General features: G+C 36.6%; 1 protein-coding gene across 11 annotated transcripts in view; it reads right to left on the bottom strand.

Moving 5' to 3' along the window:
• Window positions 1–21,664, bottom strand: part of AK7 (adenylate kinase 7) — a 28,048-nt gene extending 6,384 nt beyond the window's left edge. Inside the window, exons 1-15 of one of the 11 annotated variants that reach the window (XM_021549622.4) lie at window positions 21,531–21,664; window positions 20,848–21,015; window positions 19,639–19,747; window positions 18,579–18,673; window positions 17,747–17,857; window positions 14,332–14,415; window positions 13,678–13,766; window positions 13,066–13,156; window positions 10,625–10,702; window positions 9,766–9,915; window positions 8,220–8,348; window positions 7,766–7,925; window positions 5,316–5,444; window positions 4,151–4,225; window positions 3,282–3,479 (exon numbers count right to left, since the gene is read on the bottom strand). In XM_021549622.4, the coding sequence (XP_021405297.3) occupies window positions 3,282–3,479; window positions 4,151–4,225; window positions 5,316–5,444; window positions 7,766–7,925; window positions 8,220–8,348; window positions 9,766–9,915; window positions 10,625–10,702; window positions 13,066–13,156; window positions 13,678–13,766; window positions 14,332–14,415; window positions 17,747–17,857; window positions 18,579–18,673; window positions 19,639–19,747; window positions 20,848–21,015; window positions 21,531–21,605 (1,741 nt within the window). In that variant the 5' untranslated portion in view covers window positions 21,606–21,664. Of the gene's footprint in view, window positions 1–3,281; window positions 3,480–4,150; window positions 4,229–5,315; window positions 5,445–7,765; window positions 7,926–8,219; window positions 8,349–9,765; window positions 9,916–10,624; window positions 10,703–13,065; window positions 13,157–13,677; window positions 13,767–14,331; window positions 14,416–17,746; window positions 17,858–18,578; window positions 18,674–19,638; window positions 19,748–20,847; window positions 21,016–21,100; window positions 21,294–21,340 lie in introns of those variants that run through there. The other 10 variants (XM_031504917.3, XM_085580704.1, XM_085580701.1 and 7 more) reach the window with 10 other exon arrangements.
• Window positions 21,665–22,433: the final 769 nt, after the last annotated feature.

The raw sequence follows: 22,433 nt of genomic DNA, 5'->3' as shown, positions 1-22,433 counted from the left end.
CCCCTTTTAATTGCTGCAAGTTCCTTGCATAATAAACTTGACAAGAATGAAGAAAAAGAAAAAATACAGTAGAATGAAGACTTTCTCCAGGGCTCTCTTAGTTTCTGTATGCATTCAGTGTGGGGAGGCAGAAGCAGTACAGGAATGTACATGGAAAAGAGGAAAAGTGGGCGTTTGAGGTAGAGAATACTGAGGTAAAGGGCTTGTTCAAGGGCATGACATGGAAGGTGTAAAAGCATAAAAGTGGGTAAGGAGAGCATGCAGATGAAGGGAAAAAGAAGAATCAGAATACACAATTTTGATGAGAATCCAGTAGCCCCTTCTCCACAGTTCTTTAGGAAGTTATTTGGAAAGTCATTGGCAAAGCATTTTTCCCAGTTCTTTCTAATCACCAATTCAGGCAGAATCAGACTCTCAAATACTAATACCATTTTTCCAAGAATTAAAGTGTTTGTCATTTGGACCTCAAATCCAAACTCTGATCATGAATGGAGGAGGGAATTAACATAATTCTATGTGATAAAACTTATTTTACAGCTTCTTTCAAAAAATCAGGAAATACGTTCCTGAAGTATTCCAAATTAAAGCAAAACATTTGCTAGGCAAGCAGCCCATCATTCCTACAATTTTAACTGCACTTCGGTATATAAATTACAATGAAAATCACTTTTCTTATCATTGAAAGTATTGCTAAGAATGGTTTCAATGTTGAATTTGAGGTCTCAAAGACTGCATTTTTAGATGGCCACAGAAGAGTACAATGTTCATTTTACAGCAATCAGAATTAACTACATTTATCCTCAAAAAATAATGCCTTTTAAATGAAAAATGAAATTAGCAGTGATGGTAGCTGAGAGGAAAGATCACTGGAGAAGAAGCTCATAAATTAAGGTCTTCAAAGGAAAGTGCTGTTGTAACTTTAACATGCCTTTTTGGATAAGAGCTAACATGCTTGTCACCATTCCCAATTTGCAAATTAGAAAAATAAGACACAAGATAACTAACTTGCAGTCTTCATACAGTGAGTCATCAAAGCAAAGTTGAATTTCCAGAATCCTGAAGCCCACTCCTTTGTACTATTCATACTTCAGACTCAGAAAAAATAATCATCATAAAAATTATACATAAAACCATATGTTACATTTTTTTTTAATTTAAGGTGGAAGAAAACTTATATTATATTGAAACAATATTTAACAAATGACAAGCACAATTTTTAACCCCTTCTTCAGAATGTAACTGAGCAAGCAGTTGGATCTCTGGTAAAATCCATTGCTACTTAATTCTATGCATCTGAAAATCCAGCTGGAACATCGACTAGAATGGAGGGGTATTGGCAAAGCTGGAAGATCCTCAGTAGTTCTCTTTGTAATCTGTTCCTACCATTTTACAGCAGAAGCAATACACCTGCATCCTTCCATGTGTAACAACCAGGAATATGAATGGGTAAGGAGACAGTTCTGAGACAAACAAGACCTAAACATGATGCTCATTTGAACAGGAGCACCAATGCTAAACACTCAATGTGAAAATCATCTGGAACATCACAGTTGTGATACTGCAATAACTAAAATCAGTAAGCAAATGAGTTTCTGTATTTGGAATAGGCTACAGTTGAAGAAAAATCTTTAGGCATAATTCTTTGACAATGCCTCTACTTGGATATCTAGAAGTGTATAAACTAAGAATATGACCAATTGGTGACACCAGACCTTAATATTTACCATTTCATACATTTACTTTCCACAGTAGAATTACCTCAGTTCTAAAATAATTACATTAACTCAATATCTTTTCCCACTACTACACTTCCTAAAAACACTTATTATTTTCAAAATAATCTCCATGACTGACAATAAATAATAATCTTGGAGAATCAGTCATGGCTAAGAGGGTTGAACAATTAACTTTTCAATTAACTTTTCATAATTAATCTCAAATAGACATTCCAAATATCAGCAATTTGATTTTAGCTGCAGAGGTCTCAACCTTCTTCTTTGTTTCCTCTCCTCTCTCACTAAAAACCCACCCTTTCTTTAGAATCCTGACACACTGACATGAATAATCGGATTATAGTAATCTCCTCAAGATTTCCCAGTGATAACAATTTTCTAGATAGTATGTAGGGAAGATAAATTTTCTCACATACAGGGATAGTGCAAAACAGATTCAGTCTCAGCCTTCCGCTTTTGATTTCTAGTAATTTTCTTAAATGCTTCTTAATCTACAGATTACCCACATATTGTCATGGTGTTGCAAAATGTGGAAAATATGAAAATTTTCCTAAGAAATTATGCACGTTGATGTTTCATCTTTGTATATTTTCAAGCTTGATCAACAAGAAGGCAGATTTAACCCATGAAACAGACAGCAAGCTCTAAACAATGTCCAGATGTTAGAAAAACAAATTACTTGTTGGTAGAAGTGTTGGTAACACTTGTTAAGGTGTAGGCCTGAACAAGACTCAGGGATCTCAGACCAATGGGCTGTTAACAAAGCTCAGGAAGAAGGACACAAAGAGTGCAGAATTTACAGCCTATAAAGACATCTGGCAGAACATCCAAAGAAGAAACCAATAAAGCCAACTCAAAAATTGTGCTGAAATCAGCTCCAGCTGGGTAAAAGTTAATGCCAGCAGTGAGGAAATCACAACCACAGACTCAAGGACCAACACAAAAAAACCCACTGACCCAAAAGAAGAGAAACACTGAGCATGGGAAGCAAGAGAAGATTAAATACTAATCAATAAGGGAACATGTACTAATGTATAAAATGTATAAATAGTGAAAAGTTTTGATAGTAGGGGTGTTTGATTTGTGGAGTACCACCATGCACAGAGGTTAGCACAACTCTGAAATAAACAATCAATGCCTCTCTTCAGAGTGTAATTATTAGCTTGTTGCCCACCAGGTAATAAATCCAATTTTTGTGGACAACAATAGCATCAGAGGATAAGTCTAAAGAAAAAAAATATAAGGAATCATAATGTTTATGTCCATGATTATCTGAAAGAATGCCAGTGCAGAGATCTAGAACCTAAGTCATAAAATTATTTTAATAATTAAGATCACAAAAATGAACAACTAACACCCCAAATTTTAGAAACAGGTTAACTGTGAAAGAATACTTTTTTCAGGTATATAATTGCTTGTTGTAAACTGATTCTGCAATGTTAATAAAAATATTATTTATATATAGACTATTTGATTTTTGCAAGTGTTAAATTTGTAAGAACAAATTTTTTTATTCATGTTATATCTACTAATTTTATTATTCCATACCAATAAACTGAGGATGTATTTCAAGTTCATCAAAATAGTTGAGAACTGTCACATCATCGGTATTTATCTTGCGGAAGTGTTGCAGAATTTGCAGGAACCGATCCTCAGTATAATGAGTTCCAGCAACTTCACTCTCTGGCAGTTTTATTATTCTGTTTATAAGGAATTCATCAGATGCAGTCAAAGAAAAAATAAATTCTGTGAAGAAGAACATATTGTTTGAATATATACAAAATTTCCAAAGGAATCAAGTAAAACCAGCAGGATAAAACAATTTCTACATAGATGAAACCCACTCTATTTTAATTTTCAGCATAACCAATACACTACATTTTTATTCCATTAAGCTGCTGTAATCACAACAAAACAGACACTACTGTTGTTATCAGCCAACAGATGATGGTATTTTCACAATAAACCACAAACAAATAAACAAACAACCCAGAAACTAAACCAAATGCTTCCTTTTTATTAAGAAAAATTTCTTCAACAAAAAGGTGGTTAATCATTGGAACAGGCTGTCAGGAGAAGTGATTGAGTCACCATCCCTGGAGGTGTTTAAGAGATATAGAGTTGTGGCACTTAAGGACATGGTTTAGTGGTGCACTTGGAAGTGCTGGGTTAACGGTTTGACTTGATGCTGTTAGTGGTCTTTTCCAACCCAAATGATTCTATGATTAATTGTTCACTTTTGAATATGAGGGCAGCAGCATTACATGAAATAGATTTGGTTTTTTTAGGTTAAATTAAATAGGAACAGATGGAGTGATATTTTAGACTTCTTGTTGATGGCAGCAATTTTTCCTCAGCTTATTTAATTAGAAAATAAAACTCCTCAGTTTATTTAAAAAGAAATCTATCAAACTTACCAGGTATGATTATTTGATTAAATTTAGGCATTTTGGCTATTGCTTTTCCCTCTTCTTCTTCTGCTTCATCATCTTCTACTAAAACAAAAGTTAGAAATTATTGACATTTTCATTTGAAGCAATAATATCACTATATTTGCTGAAAATGTGCCCAGTAAAACACAGGTTTGCCAATATCCAAATTATATTAATAATTCAAAATTAATCTAACTTGGACCCCAGTTTAGAGAATTCAGTAAGTAATTCATGTTGCCAGGCACCACAGTTCTACCTTGGGACAGGTAGAACTACTAGTAGTTCTAGTAGTTCTACTAGTACTAGAACAACTAGTAGTTGTTTGCCTATACCACAGATGTATGTACATGCACATACTATTTTTAATGATATCAAATTTTAAAACTTTTGTCTTATCTTTGGCCTCTTCTCCTGCCCAATAAATTATTCTACAAAAAAATAGAGACAAGGCTCAGAACAGTGAGTAGAAATATTTTACAACTCTATGGTTAAAATGTTTTTTGCCACTAAGGATCTGGTGTTATGAATAGTCAGTAAAACTGCCTGTAGAGTATCAGCTGAGCATGACCATTTGCAGAACAGCATACTAAGCTAAACAGGACTCTTTTTTCTGTACCTTCAAACTTCAGTTGTAATTTAAACATGAAGTTGATTCTTGATCTTAATATATGGACAGTGTTAGCTGACAAATTGAAATGTGTGTTGCAGAGCTTCTCTGAAGTCATATCTACAGTAGCTTATCTACTAAGTACACTCTAATTTGACTCACAATACACATACTGGCGCACTGGCTGGATCCCCTCATTCAGTAGCCCTTAAACATTAGGAAGAAATTCCGCTGTCAAGCTTGCTTAAGTGGAGTAAACCAACACTGGACAAGAAACATCTTCCATGTTTGTGCATTTAGTTTTTACATTACCAGGAAAGATAGTCTAAAAATTATCTTGTGCATAAATTAAATAAGGTGCATTACAGTCCTTCTTACATTCTAATAATCACACATCACAAAACTTAGTTTTGTATCTTGCACTGCAGTCATTACAGTGCTGATGCACTCAAGTACTATGGCTCTGAGAACAATAATGATAATGACAACATCAGCAGCAATAGGAACAAAAGCAGCAACAAAACCAAACCAAGCAGTACACACCTTTAAAAAGATCCATTGCCTGTTCAAAGGTCTCAGGGAACCCATCTAAAACATATCCCTGATTCCTACAAGGCATAGACATGAGCTTGTCCTTCATAATTTTAATACGAAACTCATCACCTAGACGGCCTAAGACAAAAAAGGTTAATAGGTGCCTAATTTATAGAAACAATATATCTGAAATAGTTTTACTAACATTTAATACATTTTAATACATTTTTCTTCTACTTAGATCCTAAAAAGTTAAATATTTTGAGTTAGTATTTGTATATTATGCATCGTCAGCAATCTATGGAATATTAAAGTGTAGCTATAAAACAAATTTACCTTTGTGTTTACAAAGATATAAACATTAGTACTTTAATGATTTAAACATGAAGTTAGTTTTATTTGGAATACTACAATCAGATTTTAATAGAAGCAGTAAAAGAAATACTTCTAGAAAAAAGTCACAAGAAAGCAATAATTTTCTATTTTGATTTTACAGTAAGACTTAAAGACAGTCTTCCAAAAAAGACATGAGGTAGGATTTACAAGTTTCATTTTCAGACAAGTTGCCATATGAATTAGTTTATTTACCTCTCCTACATTGTTGAGAAAATATGTAGGAGGAAAAGTCAGGTTTGACCTGATATTTTGTCCTTTTGCAAACATTAACTCCAGTTTCCTACTTCATTTTGCTTTGACTTACATATTTATAAACCATTCTAATCATAAAAGTATGTAACTATTTTAAAAGACATTTTTATTTTAAACAACACATCAAAGAATGCAGAAGAGATGGTGCCATAGATCTCATTACTGAAGCTTCTAGGTGTGTAAGAAGTTCATTTCTTTGCAGATACACAAGATCTAAATCAGGTAAACCCTCAGTAACAGATTGCATTTTTAAGGGGGATCACTTTATACCACATGGAAAATGTTAAACACTAAGACCAAAACTACATGGCATTATTCATACACAGATGGTAACTAATAGTTTTCAGCAAGGAACCTTTTTTGAATATTTTAAAAATTCTGTCCAGGCTTTTGTAAGCAGTATTTACTTTCTAACGATGTATGCGGTTCTTAAATAATCCCCACAATTTCATATTAGTGTGCAGTTGTTTTTACTAAAATACTTTTATTTTTGCAAGTTTGACAAAGGTGTATTACACTAACTTTTTACTTTATGTTACAGAAATTTATGCTCTCTGCTCTGAGAAAAAAACATGACACTATTAAAAAATTCTGAAATAGAAAGATGAAAGTGCTATGATTAAAGAGGCACCAAAATATTTAAAAATATGTCACTTTTAGATAGGCGTATCTTTGCATTGGGTTTGTGTGGACAGGTTTTGTTAGCCAGGGGACTTACAGAAGTGGTTTCTCTGAGAAGCTTGTAGAAGCTTCCCCCATGTCTGACAGAGCCAATGCCAGGTGGATCCAAGATGGATCTGCTGCTGACCAAATTTGAGCCAATCATGGACGGTAGTAATGCCTCTGTGACAAAATATCTATGCAGGGGAAAAGTCTGTGCAGAAGTAAAATGTGGCCAGGGAAGATAGAAGTGAGAATCTGTGAGAGAAACATCTCTGCAGACACCCAGGTCAGCAAAGAGGAAGGGAAGGAGGTGCTTCAGGTGCCAAAGCAAAGATCCACCTGCAGGCTGTGGTGCAGACCATGGTGACCAGGCTGTCACCGTGCAGCCCACGGAGATCCAGGGAAGAGCTGAGATCCACCTACAGCCCATGGAGGAGGCCCACTCAGGAGCAGGTGGATGTCTAAAAGAAGGCTGTGACCCCATGGGAAGCCCACACTGGAGCAGACTCCTGGCAGGACCTGCAGACCCATGGAGAGAGGAGCCCACTCTGGAGCAGGTTTGCTCCCTGGGCTTGTGCCTGGTTGGAGACCCGTGCTGGAGCAGCCTGTGCCTGAAGGACTGCGCCCTGTGCCAGGGACCCACAAGGGAGCAGTTCATACAAAACTGTAGTCCATGGGAAAGACTCACACTAGGGAAGTTTGTGGAGGACTGTGTCCTGTGTGAGGGACCCCACACTGGAGCAGGGAAAAGACTCCTCTCCCTGAGGAGGAAGCAGCAGCAAAACTGTGATGAACTTATCATAACCCCTATTCTTCGTCTCCCTATGCTGCTGGTGGGAGGAAGAAGAGAATCATGAATAAAGTTAAATTCAGGAGAGAGGGAGGGGTGGATTCTCTAATTTTGATTGGCAATAAATTTAAGTAATTTCCCCAAGTCAGGTTTGTTTTGCCCATGACAGTACTCTGTGATCTCTCCCTGTCTTTATCTCAACTCATAACCCATTCATTATATTTCCTCTCCCTTATCCAGTTGATACTTGATTTTAATAGGAACTAAAAGTCTAGACCACAAATTTATTTCCTGATTTCCATTTGCATAGGGTTGCCCTAGCTACCTGAATACCATCATCATACTTTATATTTCTTACCTTTATTCTGCTGCATGTTTTCTTTTATTGCATCTAATAATTCCTTGGCTGCTTCTACATTTTCACCCTCCTCCTCCTCTACAAGATCTTCTCCTTCTCCTTCTCCTTCTCTTTCTACTTCTTCTTCCACCTTGTCAGGTTCTTTAGCTACAATTTGCTCCTGATGACAAGAACAGAGATATGAGTTGGCTCAGAAATTCCATAACCGAATTTATTTTAATACACAGATGTAATAAAAGAAAAAAAATTCCTTTCATGTGTGTTCATGAACAGTGAGATACTGAGCAACTTCCAGTCTCTAAAAAGATTTCAGTGCAACTGCCAGAGATGATCAATATGTTGAAAGATATTTCCATTCTAAAATAATGGGATTATAGGTAATTTTTAAATGCCGCCAAACATCTTAAAATCAGAGAAAATAAAATAACAAGACTATTAGAAAACAGCAACGCACCAGATCTGCAATTTTTTCAGAAATCACATCATTTATCCCAACATAATGTAGCTTGTAGTGTTTGCAGAGCTCCTTAGCAATGGTAGATTTGCCAGACCCAGGAGGACCATGAATGCAAACTTTGAGAGGCTGGAAAAAAGGATAAAGATACATTATTCAAACAGCACAGATGCTTCTATGTAAAAGCAACAATATTTTTAATATGGCTAATAGGAAATAGCAATTGTACTTAAAATGAAAAATATATTTTTGTCTTATTCATTTATTTATTTACTGATAAATATCTTCTCTATCATCCACATTAACACAGTTACTTAAATGATGAAATTTCCTGTTGGAGAAAAAGCATGCTTCTATTTAGTAGACTTACAGACCAATTTGTTGTGGCTAGTTAATGTTTGAATAATCCAAAGAGATGAAACACAATCCCACATGTAGGATGCAGTGAATTTTGGAATGTGGTAGCAGATCAACATGTAATAGTTCTACTTTCCAATTGAGATAGAGTTACTGTCATAAAAATTATTTTTTGACCTCAAAAATTCCACATCCATCATAATCTTAAGTGATGTCTCATTTCAGCCTACCTAGCCTGAGAATGAGTAACTGCAATTAGGATCCCAGTATACACTTATTAAATATGTTATGCAATAAACTCAAAATCATACATAATTAAGTGCCTATCTTAATTTAGTAAATCTGACAGTACAAACTCTGCAATAGAGTAGTGACAGGGACAGTCTAGCTAGTCTTCCTTCTCCTTACTACCTGGTATGTACTGGTTTTTTTAGTTAGATGCATAGGTTCTTAGATGCAATAGTTTAATCCAAAGGCAGATCTGATAATCCTTTCAGAGCTATGAAGAGACTTTCAATAAATAACTTTTAACAATAGTATCTTTATCTTGTTTTATATGCCCTGAACTCTTATTCAAACTTTGAACCAGATATAGACATGCTAAACAGCTTTATGGATACTTGGATGTAAACAAGCATTTTTGTGCACCTTTCAGTAACATATATATCTGAACACAGAAGTCCTAAATATCAAGCTAAGATAGGAAATAGTGAAGTTGCCCAGTAAATTACACTACAGAGCAGGGTAAAAGGAAGGCTATATTGCACTGGAATATCTACACTCACTGAATATATAAAAGGCACAAAATACTCACCTAACTGTTATAAAACAAACTTAAATAAAAGATGGCCTTATTGTATTCCTGAGGCAAAATATACTAAGAGTGCCATATACTGTATAAAGAAACCAGCTTCATAATAGCAGCTTTCCATCATCAAGCTAATTTGCATTTACAGAATTTCAGGTTTAGGTATAAAGGAAATAAAACTCAGGTTGGTTTTTTTTTTTTTTTTTTTTTGCCTCTTGTTTAATTTCTTCAATTTAATTTTAAGTTTTTATGTTCACTTATTTTGCATCTATATCCATCTTCTATGTATTTTTATTTAATTAAGACTTGTGTTTATATAACCATTTTTATTGGAGATAAAGAGAGAAGAGCAGTTTAAAATACTATATACCAAAACATTACCAGTAATCCTCGAGCTTGCTTGTATTCCATGATGACTTGAGCAATGTTCTCTATCAGTCCTGCTTCAGCAAACCACTTAATGTTGAAATTATCTTTCAGATAAACAGATTTCATTCGAAGGTTCACAAACAACATATCCACTTGCATTTGCTGAGGGAACAAAGCTACATTTATTTACAGACTTAAACTATGCATGTTAAAAGAACAGCTGTAACAAGAGATTAGAATGGATGGGGAGAATAGAAAGAATTAAAGCATTGGGAAAGAAGGTTTGCATACAAAGCAAAACAGATATTTTAAGCTTTTAAAAAATATTAATTATTAATGAATATTTTTATTTTAGTGTTCTCATGGCCTATTAGAACATGCAATGAAAAGTTTTCATGTAATTGCAAGGAATCACCTCTTTTATATAAATTTATCATGTGTGATCTTAAGACTGTTGTGTTTTGTTTATTTCTCCTGTGAACAGTTTATTCCAGATAAACAGATGAATACAACGTAATTTATATATTCTATGTTCATCAGCCTTAGCAGCACTGCATTATTAACTTTTTTTATTTCTATAATTTTGTGTAGGTTTTGTTAGAGTGCTCCCATATGCTAAGGGGAGCAGTGACATCAGAGCTTCACTGTTTTATTATTTTAAATGAGGATATAACTCTTCAAAATGCTGTGTTTTATGATGGCTACATTTTACTTATTTTCCAAATTTAAGCTCACTTTAAGTATTTTTAGGAATATTTTGGGACTAAATTTTTTTGGTGAAATAAAGAAATAAAGAAAAAAAATTATATATTTCATTATGTTATACTTTTAAGTTTAAATACTTTCCTGAAGAAATAAGAAAAGTACTGACTGTTAGCTCTCTGCTCAGGAATGCATTTTCTTTAGGAACCTTCTCAATTTTTCCTGGTCCAAGATTTTTACTGATACACTACCAGAAAAACAAACAAACAAATTAACAAAACGCCACTCCAAAACCACTTAACAAATCAGATTATGAAGAAAAAATTGAACCGGATTTCTGTGGATAAAATACGTGCATTACGTTTCTTTACACTGTGCCTGGAAAAGGAGGATACTGATTTGAAATAGTTCTAAGAACAATACATTAACTTTAATGTTAGTATTGAATAGCTTTTGATTACTAAGTAACACTTTTTCTTTAGTACTTGCAATAAAAAAAATAAATAAAACAACCCAAAACCACAGAAAATTTTATAAAGCTTTTAAATATATGAATAAATTCCTAGTGCTTCAGGTCTATTTGAAGATCTTTATTTTCCCAGCACTTTCTCTTCCGGTTCCTAAGGTATTTAATTCCATTAACTATTGGGAAGGCCACTGATAACTCTCCACGTATCATTTGCATTTCATCATTAGATAGAAATTGTCAGTTACTCCTGTAGCCCTTTGAAATAGATTTAAATCCCACTACATCCCATAAAATCATGAGCATTTATATAGACCATTGTCGGAGACTGAAATACTATAGTTTATGACTTAAACATTTTCATGAAGGACTTTTGCCTATTACAGCAGAAACTGTATTACAAAGGCTGAGAACACGACCACACCCTGAACGGGGCTCTGAATGAGACCCCGGAGTGCTCGCCGATGAAGATAAGATAAAGTACCAATTTAGGGCTGGGGAAAAGGGCACATCCACGGAGTACAAGCCCAACACCTTCCGAGCGGTGACCGCAGCCCCAGGGCTATCAGCTGCCAGGCTGCTCACAGACCCTCGCACCCAGCGTTGCGGGGGAGGAGAGGGGAGGGGAGGGGAGGGGAGGAGATATTTTGGGTGTGTAGCGAAAATGCCTCTGGTGGGAGGCAGTGACACCCATCCTCCGCTGTGCAGACCAGCTCAGCTGAGGGGTCCTTCACCCGGAGAAAAGCTTAACAGGAGGGGTGTCATAGCCCATCAAAGGCCCCCCAAAAGCGTCCCCAGACCCTGCACCGGAGCACTGCAGCATGATGCAACAGATCCGCAGTGTTGCGAGGGACGGTGTCAACCCGGGCCCTGCAGGGGGACACGTGCATGAACCCACTGGATTCTACACTCTGCGGCGTGGTGGCCCCTCAGCACCAGCAGTCCGGACGGACAGGAGCAATGAGACGTCGTTGGGACACTCGCATGGGTGATATGCTTCCACCTAACCCTTGTCATTCGCTCCCTGTCCCCCCACACCCTTCCTTCCTCCCTCACTCCCTTCCTCTGTCTTTCACTTTGCCTCTTTCAGTATTAAATAAAATATACCAATTTTTTGGCACCAACATCTAACCTCGTTTGCTTTTAATCACGTTTTCGGCATATATTTTGAACCTCCAAAGTTCTTTCCATTTTATACACAGAGATTTAGTTTTCTTTGCTCTTCTGGGTTTAAACTGGACCATAATAACATCGGATCAAATAATCCAGCTTCACTTACGTCAGTTAGTGGACACCCCGTTGAAAGTAAGTATGGAAAAAGCTTACTCGTGAGATACTCATTCCCAACTCTCATCTTCAGCTATTTCCAACTGTAACTCTCAAGGTGTTTCTTTCCCATGCACCTTTCCAGTCTTCCCCGGGGCTGGTACAGCTCCCTGCCAAGACAACTCTCTGTAGCACCCTCTCCACTGGCAATTCCTGTCCTCCAAAACTGTCCATTTACTCCTGTCCTCTATTTCACATTTCTAAACAACCACATATCTATGAAAGGACACCAGCCACTCTCCTTGGGATTGCTACCTGAACCAAAGCACAGGCTTCATCTTCTAGTGAGCTCCCTGTTTTATTAAACTCTCTTTGATACAACAAAAACAAAAAACAAAAAAACAAACAAACAAAAAAAAAAATTAGCCTTATGTAACACTTGCTCAACCTACATGAGCAAGTGAGTTGACTCTCACTATCACAGTGTATAGTTGACCAGTGTCATTCAGACTACTTCTAGACTTATTTTCAAAACTCTTGGAAAAACAACATCTCCCACAACATGAAAGGAAACACATGGTAAAGACTCAGTATCTAATCACAGTTCTGTGAATCCCATAGCAATTCTCCATAACTTTCTTAGGTTTCTATTTAAGCTAGTGATAATACTGCAAAAATTAGTTCTGCAAGATCAAGTAAACTACTTTGTTTAAAGGACAGAAGTCTTAGAGGATTTCAAAGTAATCTTCTGTGTAATTTACTACTCAGGATAATCCAGGAAGACCTAGGAACTTCTACTTCAGTAAAAACCATACATACAGATATACTAAAAAACAAAAAAGAAACTCCAATAATCATGCTTTTATCAACTCTCTTACCTTTACTAATTCTCCAAGCGTGTGCATCGATGCATCTACTGCAAGTACATACTGAAAGACTGGCCTGTGGTCTGCTACATTTTGCAACACTCTGAAACACAGCAAGTACAGCCCGGGCTGGTACTTGGAGAAGCATCCAGGGCTTTCCTTGTTAAATGCAGTTTATGAAACATCAAGACTCTGCAAATTCTTGCAGAAAATTTCAGAGCATGACATTTTCACATATATTTTACTTAATAAAGAAGCACAGCTACACATTTGATTTGGAAAGAAGTTGAAAGAATAAAAATCTGTGTCTGTAAAAGATATTATCTTAGTCTGCTGTAGAATCCACAATCCATTTCCAGTTCTGTGCCAGTTAACTGGTATCACACTATAGACTGAGCATGACTTGTCATTTATAAAAAGAAAAGTATCAGTGCAACTGTCAGATAAGGTTTCCAGAAAGCACATCTCCTTCTAAAGAAAATGAAGACTCTGTTTGACTCAGTTAAAAGGGCCCAAAAGTGACTTTAAACCAATCCACCCAATTTAAAAACCTCAGAACTCTCTAATGGATTTGTTCTCTAGATAGGTATCAATTATTGCTCAGAGAAATTTTTTTCCACTTACGCTGCTAAATCACGAATATGAATGGTTGGAATAACATTGTTTCCATCTCCAAAAACAGGTATTGCAGGAGCCTCACCAAGCCAACACATCTGAAAATACAGATAATGAAGTGAGGAAAAAAAGGCTACTTTAAACTAGAGCTAAAAAAGGAACATTTGATTACTAAGCAAATATGTATATTCAAGTTTAAAGCTCAGTTTATTGAATTATTAATAGAACTGCAGTAAAGGAGATCATTCTTGAGAAGTACTGGCTGCCAGCCTACTAAAAGCAAGAGGGTTTTTTTAAAGACTAATCTTTAATTTTGGCAAATATTTATTTCTATCACCCTAAGGAAAGAAGAAAAAATAAAAGAGACTGTAATATTGAAAGAAAGACATTTCCATGGATTCCATTTACATGACAGACATGTTCTCACTGGAAGGTACATATGGAGATACTGTTCAAAAGCTAGAGAAATATCTAAGAAAAAATAGAGCCAAAAAAGAGAAAAATACTTCCACTGTAGCTAAAATATTTCAAAAGGATCAAATAAACAGTTCTGCTCATGAAAACATTGAGCTTATGATGCCAAGGCTGCTAAAAATGGATTCAAATCCAGTGCAGCTTGCCCCTAGAAGTTAAATGATCCTTCAAATGTAGTTGGATGTCTACCTTAAAAAAGTAGTGAAAGAATCCTTCCTCAGCTCCATATTGATGTCCCGAGGCAACAACGTAAGTTGAAAACTTTTTTTTGTTCTGTAAAGTGAAATCAGCAAGAAAGTTTTGATCAAAATCTGGTACTGCAATTGGGATACAGGTTTACACTGACTCTTGAATACATGTACACTAAATATACAAAGTGGGCAAACTGTTATCACTTCCAAGTTGTAACTAGATCGATTGTTGCATATTCTATGGCTTTATGAGTCATATTATTATTACTTCCTTCAAAAAAAGCTGTCTACAGTTGTCTTCAAGGAAAAAAAAAAAAAGATCTGTCTACATTTGAACAAAATTTATAAAATTAAAATAAAATTAAGAGGTAAAATTTAGAAGTTATGTAAATGAATTAAGTGAACAAGATAACTCATGGTTCTACTTCCTTTTTCAAGAAAAAAAAATTACTCTGAAATTCATTTCAGCTGTTTTTTCAATGCATTTTATTTGCATTTGGCTGTCTAAAGGAGCAGAAAATGCTAGATTAATGATTTTACAATTTCTTTATTTTCATTTTTATGGATTATTAAAAAAAATCTTTGAACTATTTAAATGGTTTGCTAATCTCACATCATGATTAACCCACATATTTTTGTCTGATTATTATTGTGTAATGTTTTCTACTTCTTTCTCTCTCTCTTCATCATATTCATTGTTAAATAAAATCTGTACAATATAATTTACTTCCGTTTGTGGTCTCATTTCCATCTTAATTTGGGCAGAGGTATCTCTTATTACTCGGATCTTAACACACACTGAGTTTGCTTGGGTAATACCATGACACATAGTGTTTGCATCTAAGAGCAGCTCTCAGGGCTGCTTTGGACAAACTGCAGACATATCCCAGAAGACACGTAGTAATTTCTGTCCCCTAACAGGAAAAACCTGCCTCTTCTGAATGCACAGGAGGTGCTACTTCTCATTTCCCTTAAAAAGAATGTAAACCAGGATTTTCTTCTATGAACCTTGTGCTAAGTCCTGCCTTGTGTGAAGACAAACCATAGTTTTGCACTGAGTGGTGTATTTCACTGAAATGCATACCTGTAAAGTGGGTTCAATCCCTCTAACAATAGTTACTTAGTGTCACAAGCCATCCATTGAGAAGGTACTACTTGACGTTACTTGGCTATAGGTAATTTTAAAAATAAGGCAATGCCTAGGTAAGTTGCGGTTCCTCGCGGCATGTTTAGTCCTGGTTAAGGAATGTCACGTTCCCCTGTGTTGTTCATTAGAGCCACTAGGTGTCACTTTCTAGCTGGGATCCTCAGTTCCAGGCTGCGGTTGTTTTAAGTTTGCTTGCTTCTTTAAAATTTCTTAAAGACAGGAACAGGTCTAAATAGATTCGGGAACTGTGATGTCACTGAGAACAGAGATGGGGGATGAAGAGCTTTAATGCCTTTGGCAGGCAGATATTTCTCAAAGGATTCTGAGTTTGGCAGGACCCCAGAAATTGCAACTTCTGAGAAAAGTGACACAACTGGAATGCCTTGAATGCATTTCAGGGCAATCAGGTTGTGTAAACACAGAGGTAAAGGTAAAATATTGCTAGTGATTAAAAAAAAAAAAAAAAAAAAAAGACTCTTAAACTCTCAGACTATTACTGAATTTTAATCAAAAAATAGGTGAGAGGTACACTAATGCAGAGAGGTGAAATCTTGCTTTAAGAAACAACTTCCATTAAATTGCACTCTGACCAGGCAATAAGGCTTAGAAAACCTTCTGTTCTTGGTGCAAGAGCTTTTTTACCTGGCTGACAAGACTGATGAATCCTAGTGTCTGAGTTCTTTGTAGGGAATGATAATACTGTAAATCCTTTCACTGATGGCATATCCCTAGATACCACTGAATTTAGAAATGAGTAAAGACTGTAATCCAGAAGCCTCCAGCCATTACAGGAAGCCAAAGCTGATTTCATGGGAAGAACAGATGCCATCCTGTTCCAAAGTGCTGACAGAAACCATTGAGGGGCAGTGATACCCACTGTGCTGACACTGGAGTTCTGCAGAAAAGGGGCTCCTTTTGAAAGGGTTACAGCAGGTAGGTATTGAAAATATTCAAGCTGCTTTATCATGTACTGCTACATATCTGTCTTCTCAACAGATGTGCAGCCTGGCAAACACTTAGAAGGTAATTATATAAACACTTTCGGTATGCAGTGACTCAGTACTTTGGACTAGTCAGAAAAATTGTCAATGATTTATCTGGGTATTAAGTGGTGGCAGAAATTAACACAAGGTTTGATGGATGCTGTTTAAGATTTTCATGTTTTTAACACTACAGGTGTGAAAATCATCCCATGGTCTTACAAATCCATGTTAGCACAGTAAAAGAAAAACCAATTTACTAATGCTTTTTCAAGCTGTAAACCAAATTTTTATTTGTATTCTCTTCTCTTAGATCCACAGTAGAACAGAATGTAATTTCTAGAGCTATTTCCTCAGCAGGACATAAGACAGGAAATATATGCTCAAACCAGAGAAAAGTTCTTTCATAATAAAATCTGTTATTTGCTGGACATTGAATTATATTGATTATGGGAGACTCCTAACACAGAAGTAGAATGACCAAGTGACACCTTCATCATCCAGTGTATTTTGTTGTCTTTGAACCTCCTCACTACTCCATCACTCATGACAACAGATTCCATTTTCTTGAATTGCAAGCTGAGCCACTACTGGTATTTATTTAATGATAGTTCTTAAATACAAATGGAGGCATAGTCTGTTCTCTAGTAAGATTAATGATCTAATCAGACCAAAGCAGGCAAAGCTGAAGGAGGGGATTTTAAAACATGTAAACTCATAATATATTTTAGCTATTCTGTGTCAGCTTTATGGCTGTGATTTTAAGGTGAATTATAGGATGGAACAAAAGTCAACAAGGCCTCTGCTCCAAGAGCACAAACGATCCAGGGACATGATAGGTGTGGCCAGAACATCTAAGTATTTAAATGAGCTGTGATAATAACATAGGTTGCTAATATTTAAAGATACTACTATTCTTTAGAGCTGCACTAATATCTCATTCCTCTAAAATCTTTCTTCCTCAAATCTTTGCACCAGCCCCAGCTTTGATTGTCTCTGGTACAACCAAAGAAACAGTATTTTTTTAAGATTAGCATGATTTACTCCCTATCGAAGGAAAAAAAAAAAATATTGGGATTTATATTATGCAGACACTTGGGTTTCAAAGAACATTATAGTATTTTCCATGTTACTATATTTTATTAGTAATTTGCAACATACATATTTATAAGGACAATATTATATTCTTAAAACTTATTCAAATGGTTTATAAATTCCATTACTATGATAAAGCTCTAAATGAGAAGACAAAGCAGCTTATTTTTATAAAAAAGTTATATACATACAGTTTTCCCGAGTTTTATAATGTGTTTTTCAGCATTTATGTGATCCATAAAGCCAGAATGAGACTTTCTTTTGTTAGAATATTCTTCACTAAAAGGAGCCTCAGGATCTTCCTATGAAGAAAAAAAGGTGACTGATATGCATTTCCTAAAACAGAGCAATTTTTAAAGGTCTAGATAGTCAGAGGAAATTCTTTAGAAGTATTTTAAAATCTGTTTTAACTTTGTCCTTATTTGAAATTCTTCAGGGTTCTGAATTTGATGCTTGAATTTGAAAATGTCATTAGTTCAATTTCAAATTTCACAGTAAAATATTTTTAACTACTTTTTATATTTTAAAAAAACATTAGTTTTTATTATATATAGCATTACACTAGGTTGAAAAAACTCTATATCTGTAACACTGAATTTAAGAATTGCAATAGCATACTACAAAGCACCCAACATGGCTTCTGAAAATATTTTACATATATGAATATAAAAATGTATCCATTTTAATTATGGTTTTCATTAAATATGCAGTTAACATTGGTTTTTTTTGATGATTGAAAGACAGTGCATGTTGTAGTTAGCATTTGTCTTGCCTCTTGACCAAGCAACTCCTTATGTCTTTCTGTATTATAGCTCAATGCCTAAACTTTTCTGTCAGTGAATTTCACCCAGCAATTTTGGCAGTAAGTAGTGGCTAAGGGTGAAAGAATCCTAAAGACCCACTCACTTTACCAGCTATCATTGAAGTACACACCTGAAATAGATTGTATAATTTAATGTAATGATTATTTTCCATTAAATGGCAACATCTAGTTAAAAAAAATAATGTTTTGATATTACTTACAGGGTCAAAGGGTTTAGTATTTGCCCAGGTCATTATTGTTGAAATGAGGATGAATAACTTTTGTTTTGCAAAAGTCTCAATTTCCTTATGTAGGGCTGTTAAAATGAAAGCAAGGATTTTATTTTAAATTGTATTATTCCCACTCTATTTTTGTTTTTTATATAAAAGTCCTGTATAGACACTCATACCAGTGTTCTATGTGATGTCTTTTTAAGCAAATGCTCTTTGAGTTAATACAAAATAAAGATAAAAAATCAGGAAAGAGAACAAATAGAGAAATGATGGTAATAAAGAATTAAATTATTGGGAATTGACCTAATTACCACAGAACTACATATTTTGGGGGAAAAATCCCCAACAAAACAATCTATACAAGGAAACAATTAATCTTTAATGACTGTTGAAATACTGAAAGAAAATAAAAAAGTGTGGAGTTTTCATGATAGGATAAAAAAGCTACTGAATGCAAACAAAGTTTATTTTAATATCAAACAAGATAAAGAATTTTTTGTTATGCAAAATATTCTGTGGTCTAAGTGTTCATACTATAAAGAGGAAAGCATAATTAGTTTAGCTGTCATGTAAAGAATCATATTGCACTCTCACCATAAAAAGATTCCAGCTACCTATTAGAATTTGGAACAATAAGGAGAAAGTTTTCAAAAGACTGCTAGCAATATTCATATTGGACTTTTAAGAAAAATAAAATTATTATATAAAGTATTGAAATGTTCTTTGAATATCACAGGAGCAAATTTTCTATCCACCTCCTGATGCAAACAGATGAGATGATGGTTGACAGTTATTTAGGGAAATTACTGCCTACACAGATGTGCCATTTAAAGAGTTGGACCACTCCATGTCAGCTTCTCTCCCTTCTGAATGTGACGGTGCATTCCATGGTTCCTTGCTATTTATCCAAACAATTTGTGCAGCATTTCTCCATCAAGGAACCCAATTTTATATTAAAGTGAATCCATGATGATTTCATTACACATTTATGGCAAGTTTTGGTGGCTACATAGAAACAAAATGTCTGTTCAGGTAAAGCTATACTAACCAGAAGCAGCCCACGTTGCTTCCTCAATTTGGTTTGCATCCTCAGTGATATTATATAAAACAATTTCACACTCAAGCAAGTGGTTTAAGAGTGTTTCTCGAGAAGAGACCTGAGGGAAAAACAGTTACACTCTGTCACTAGAGAAAAAAAAAAGTCCTGTTCTAGTTCAATTTCTGGACAGAATGTGGTTTTCTAACACTAGGATATTGGAATTATTCATAAGATCATTATCAAACATTTACCTGTCATAAATAAACAAGAAAGATGATAAAATGGAAATTAAATGCCAAAAATTCTAATTTGGAGTATACATTAACATAGATCAAAAATATGGACTTTTAATGGTATTTTAGGATACATATTTTTAGTGCATTTGTGAGTATCGAAAATATCTACTACTTATCCAGGTATTTTAAACAACTAACTGTTGGCAGAATGGAGAGGACATAAAAAATGTCAATTTCCTTGCAAGATAGCATCCTGTAATTTTTATTAAGTGCAGATTATCCTTATTACTCGAGCAAATCCAGCAAACACTTTGGGCAAAAGCAGGAGTTAAAACTAAACAATGCCAGCTATAATTTCCTGATTGAACAGTTCAGCTGCATAGACATTTGAATCAAAATTTTCAAATGTTGAAAGAGATTCTTCAATAAGAAGAATAATAACCAGTTTATAACAAGAAGCTTGAGACAGAGGCAATTGCTAGTTTCAGAAAACTAAATCAAGCAATATGCAAACATTCACAAGAGCTAGCCTCCTTTAGTTAATTAAACTCTGGACATACACATCTTCATATGAAGATGGAGGTATTCAGAACAATTAGGTGCTAGTGAAAGCTGTGATTTCAGTGAACAGTTAAGAGGGACACTAACTGATTCCAGCACGACTACCTTCAAATGGGCATAAAAGACAAAAAGAAGATGAGAGATACTTGAAGTATAAGCTCTGAGAGGAAAAGAAAGCAGACCTGTGGATCATCAAGATAGATTTTTTTAAAAAAGCTATGAAGAGGACATAATCTATTTTCTGAGTTCCTTTTACTATTTGCTGTGTCAAATCTAGAAGAGAAGAAGCCAGAGGAATAAATCAGATACATACAGCTTCCAGCAGGAACAAAAGACCATTTCATTATTGCAGGTCATGTTACATGACCTGAGATATTTCTAATGTTGTCTAAAGGCAATCTGAAATCAGACTCATACTTACTGTATATGTTTCCTTAGCAAAACGTGGATTGGCACTCTCTGGCTTAGAAAGAGTACCCACTATTTCATAGATTCCCCCTGTGGGAACCTCAACAACGGAATCATTTTCATCTCCCTCTTCTTCTTCTAGGCTTTCAAGCGTCGCCCCAACAACACAAGTGGATAAATACTGCAATATACAAGACACACAATTTTTACACAAACATCTATTGAGACCGACACAACTTCTAGTAATCCCCAGAAGGCACCAGCACCGTCTGACCAGCCCTGCTCCTGTTGGTGCTCCTCAGAAACGGCTTCTGGTCGAAGGGAAGCCCTTAGCGCTGCCCAGGCCCCGCTGGGGCGTTTGGGCTCGCCGCTGTCCGCCGTGTCCAAGCGAAGGCGCCGCGAGCCCCGCTGCCCCGGCCGCCGCTCTCGGCTGCCCTCCGCACACGGGAGCTGCTTATCGCCCTCCACAGCCCTCACCTGCTGCCTCAACCCTCCTCTAGTCCCACCTCCTGCTCCTACTCTTTATTTTCACTCCATCTTATCCCTTTCATTGCTCCGGTGCCCCTCCTCAGCAGCTATTTCAGCTGAGCCTCCTGTCCGCCCGGCCGAACTCCCGGCGGACCAGCCGCGGCTCCGCAGCGGGCGGAGGTGCCGGAGGCAGAAGGGGGCCGCGGCCGGGAGCAGCCCCGCGGTCACCTCGCCGATGCTGCGGCCGCAGAAGGAGTCGAGGTGGTTGAGGAAGACGCGGCGGCCCCGCGGCGCCTCCTCCATGGCCGCCGCCCGGGACGCGGCCGGTTGCCGCGCGACCGCCGGCGGGCGCACTTCCCCCGGCCGCCGCCGGGGGCGCCCGCCCGTAGCGCCGCCCCGGCACGGGCGGTGCGCGCTGCGCGCAGGCGCCGTGAGCACCGGCCCGGGCCGGGCCAGCGGGAGGGGTGCTGCCCTTCCGTGTGGGACTCTGCTCCGAACCGAGTCAAAAATAGATGTTAACTAGGTTATCTGCCGTCCGTTCCCACAGCAGGCGGGCTACGCGCCTGCTTAGGCGATTCACAGACTAGCAGCTACAGCAGCAGCACTTACTCAGAGCTCCGGACAATGGAAACAAGCGGCAGCTGAAGGAGACCTGAAATTCTCCCTCCTCAGTGCTGCAGAGACGTTCCCTCCGTAGGGGCAGCAATGCCCCAGCACAGGCATGGGAGAGCATTTTGCTCATCCTCAGTAACCCAGAAGTGGTGGAATGACATTGCTGTCCCACTTTTGGGTTAACTCTGCAATACAGTTTAGGAAATAGCACATTTTTCTTCTGTTAACACCTACAAAATACCTGTTCTGAAAGTATGCTTATAATAAGCACACAAAATGGCAGTTTAAAGACCTGTAATGCAAAAAACCCCAAACAAACCAAAAACAAATCCCAAAATTTAGTAATGAAATATTACTTTGGCATTTTCCACTTGGTCCAAGTCCTTTACAATCACATACCTTACCTTGCTGTTTCATGAAAAAGTTTCAGCTGATAGAAGTTGCAAACAGTTTTCCAAGTAGTTCACAGCTATTTGTGATTTTTCTAAGGGCATGATGATTTCAGTTGTTCATTCCCAA

The sequence above is a fragment of the Lonchura striata genome, chromosome 5 (assembly GCF_050655825.1).
Source record: "Lonchura striata isolate lonStrDom1 chromosome 5, ASM5065582v1, whole genome shotgun sequence".
In the NCBI taxonomy this organism is placed as follows: Eukaryota; Metazoa; Chordata; class Aves; order Passeriformes; family Estrildidae; genus Lonchura; species Lonchura striata.
This window is presented reverse-complemented; position numbering and strand designations above follow the sequence as displayed.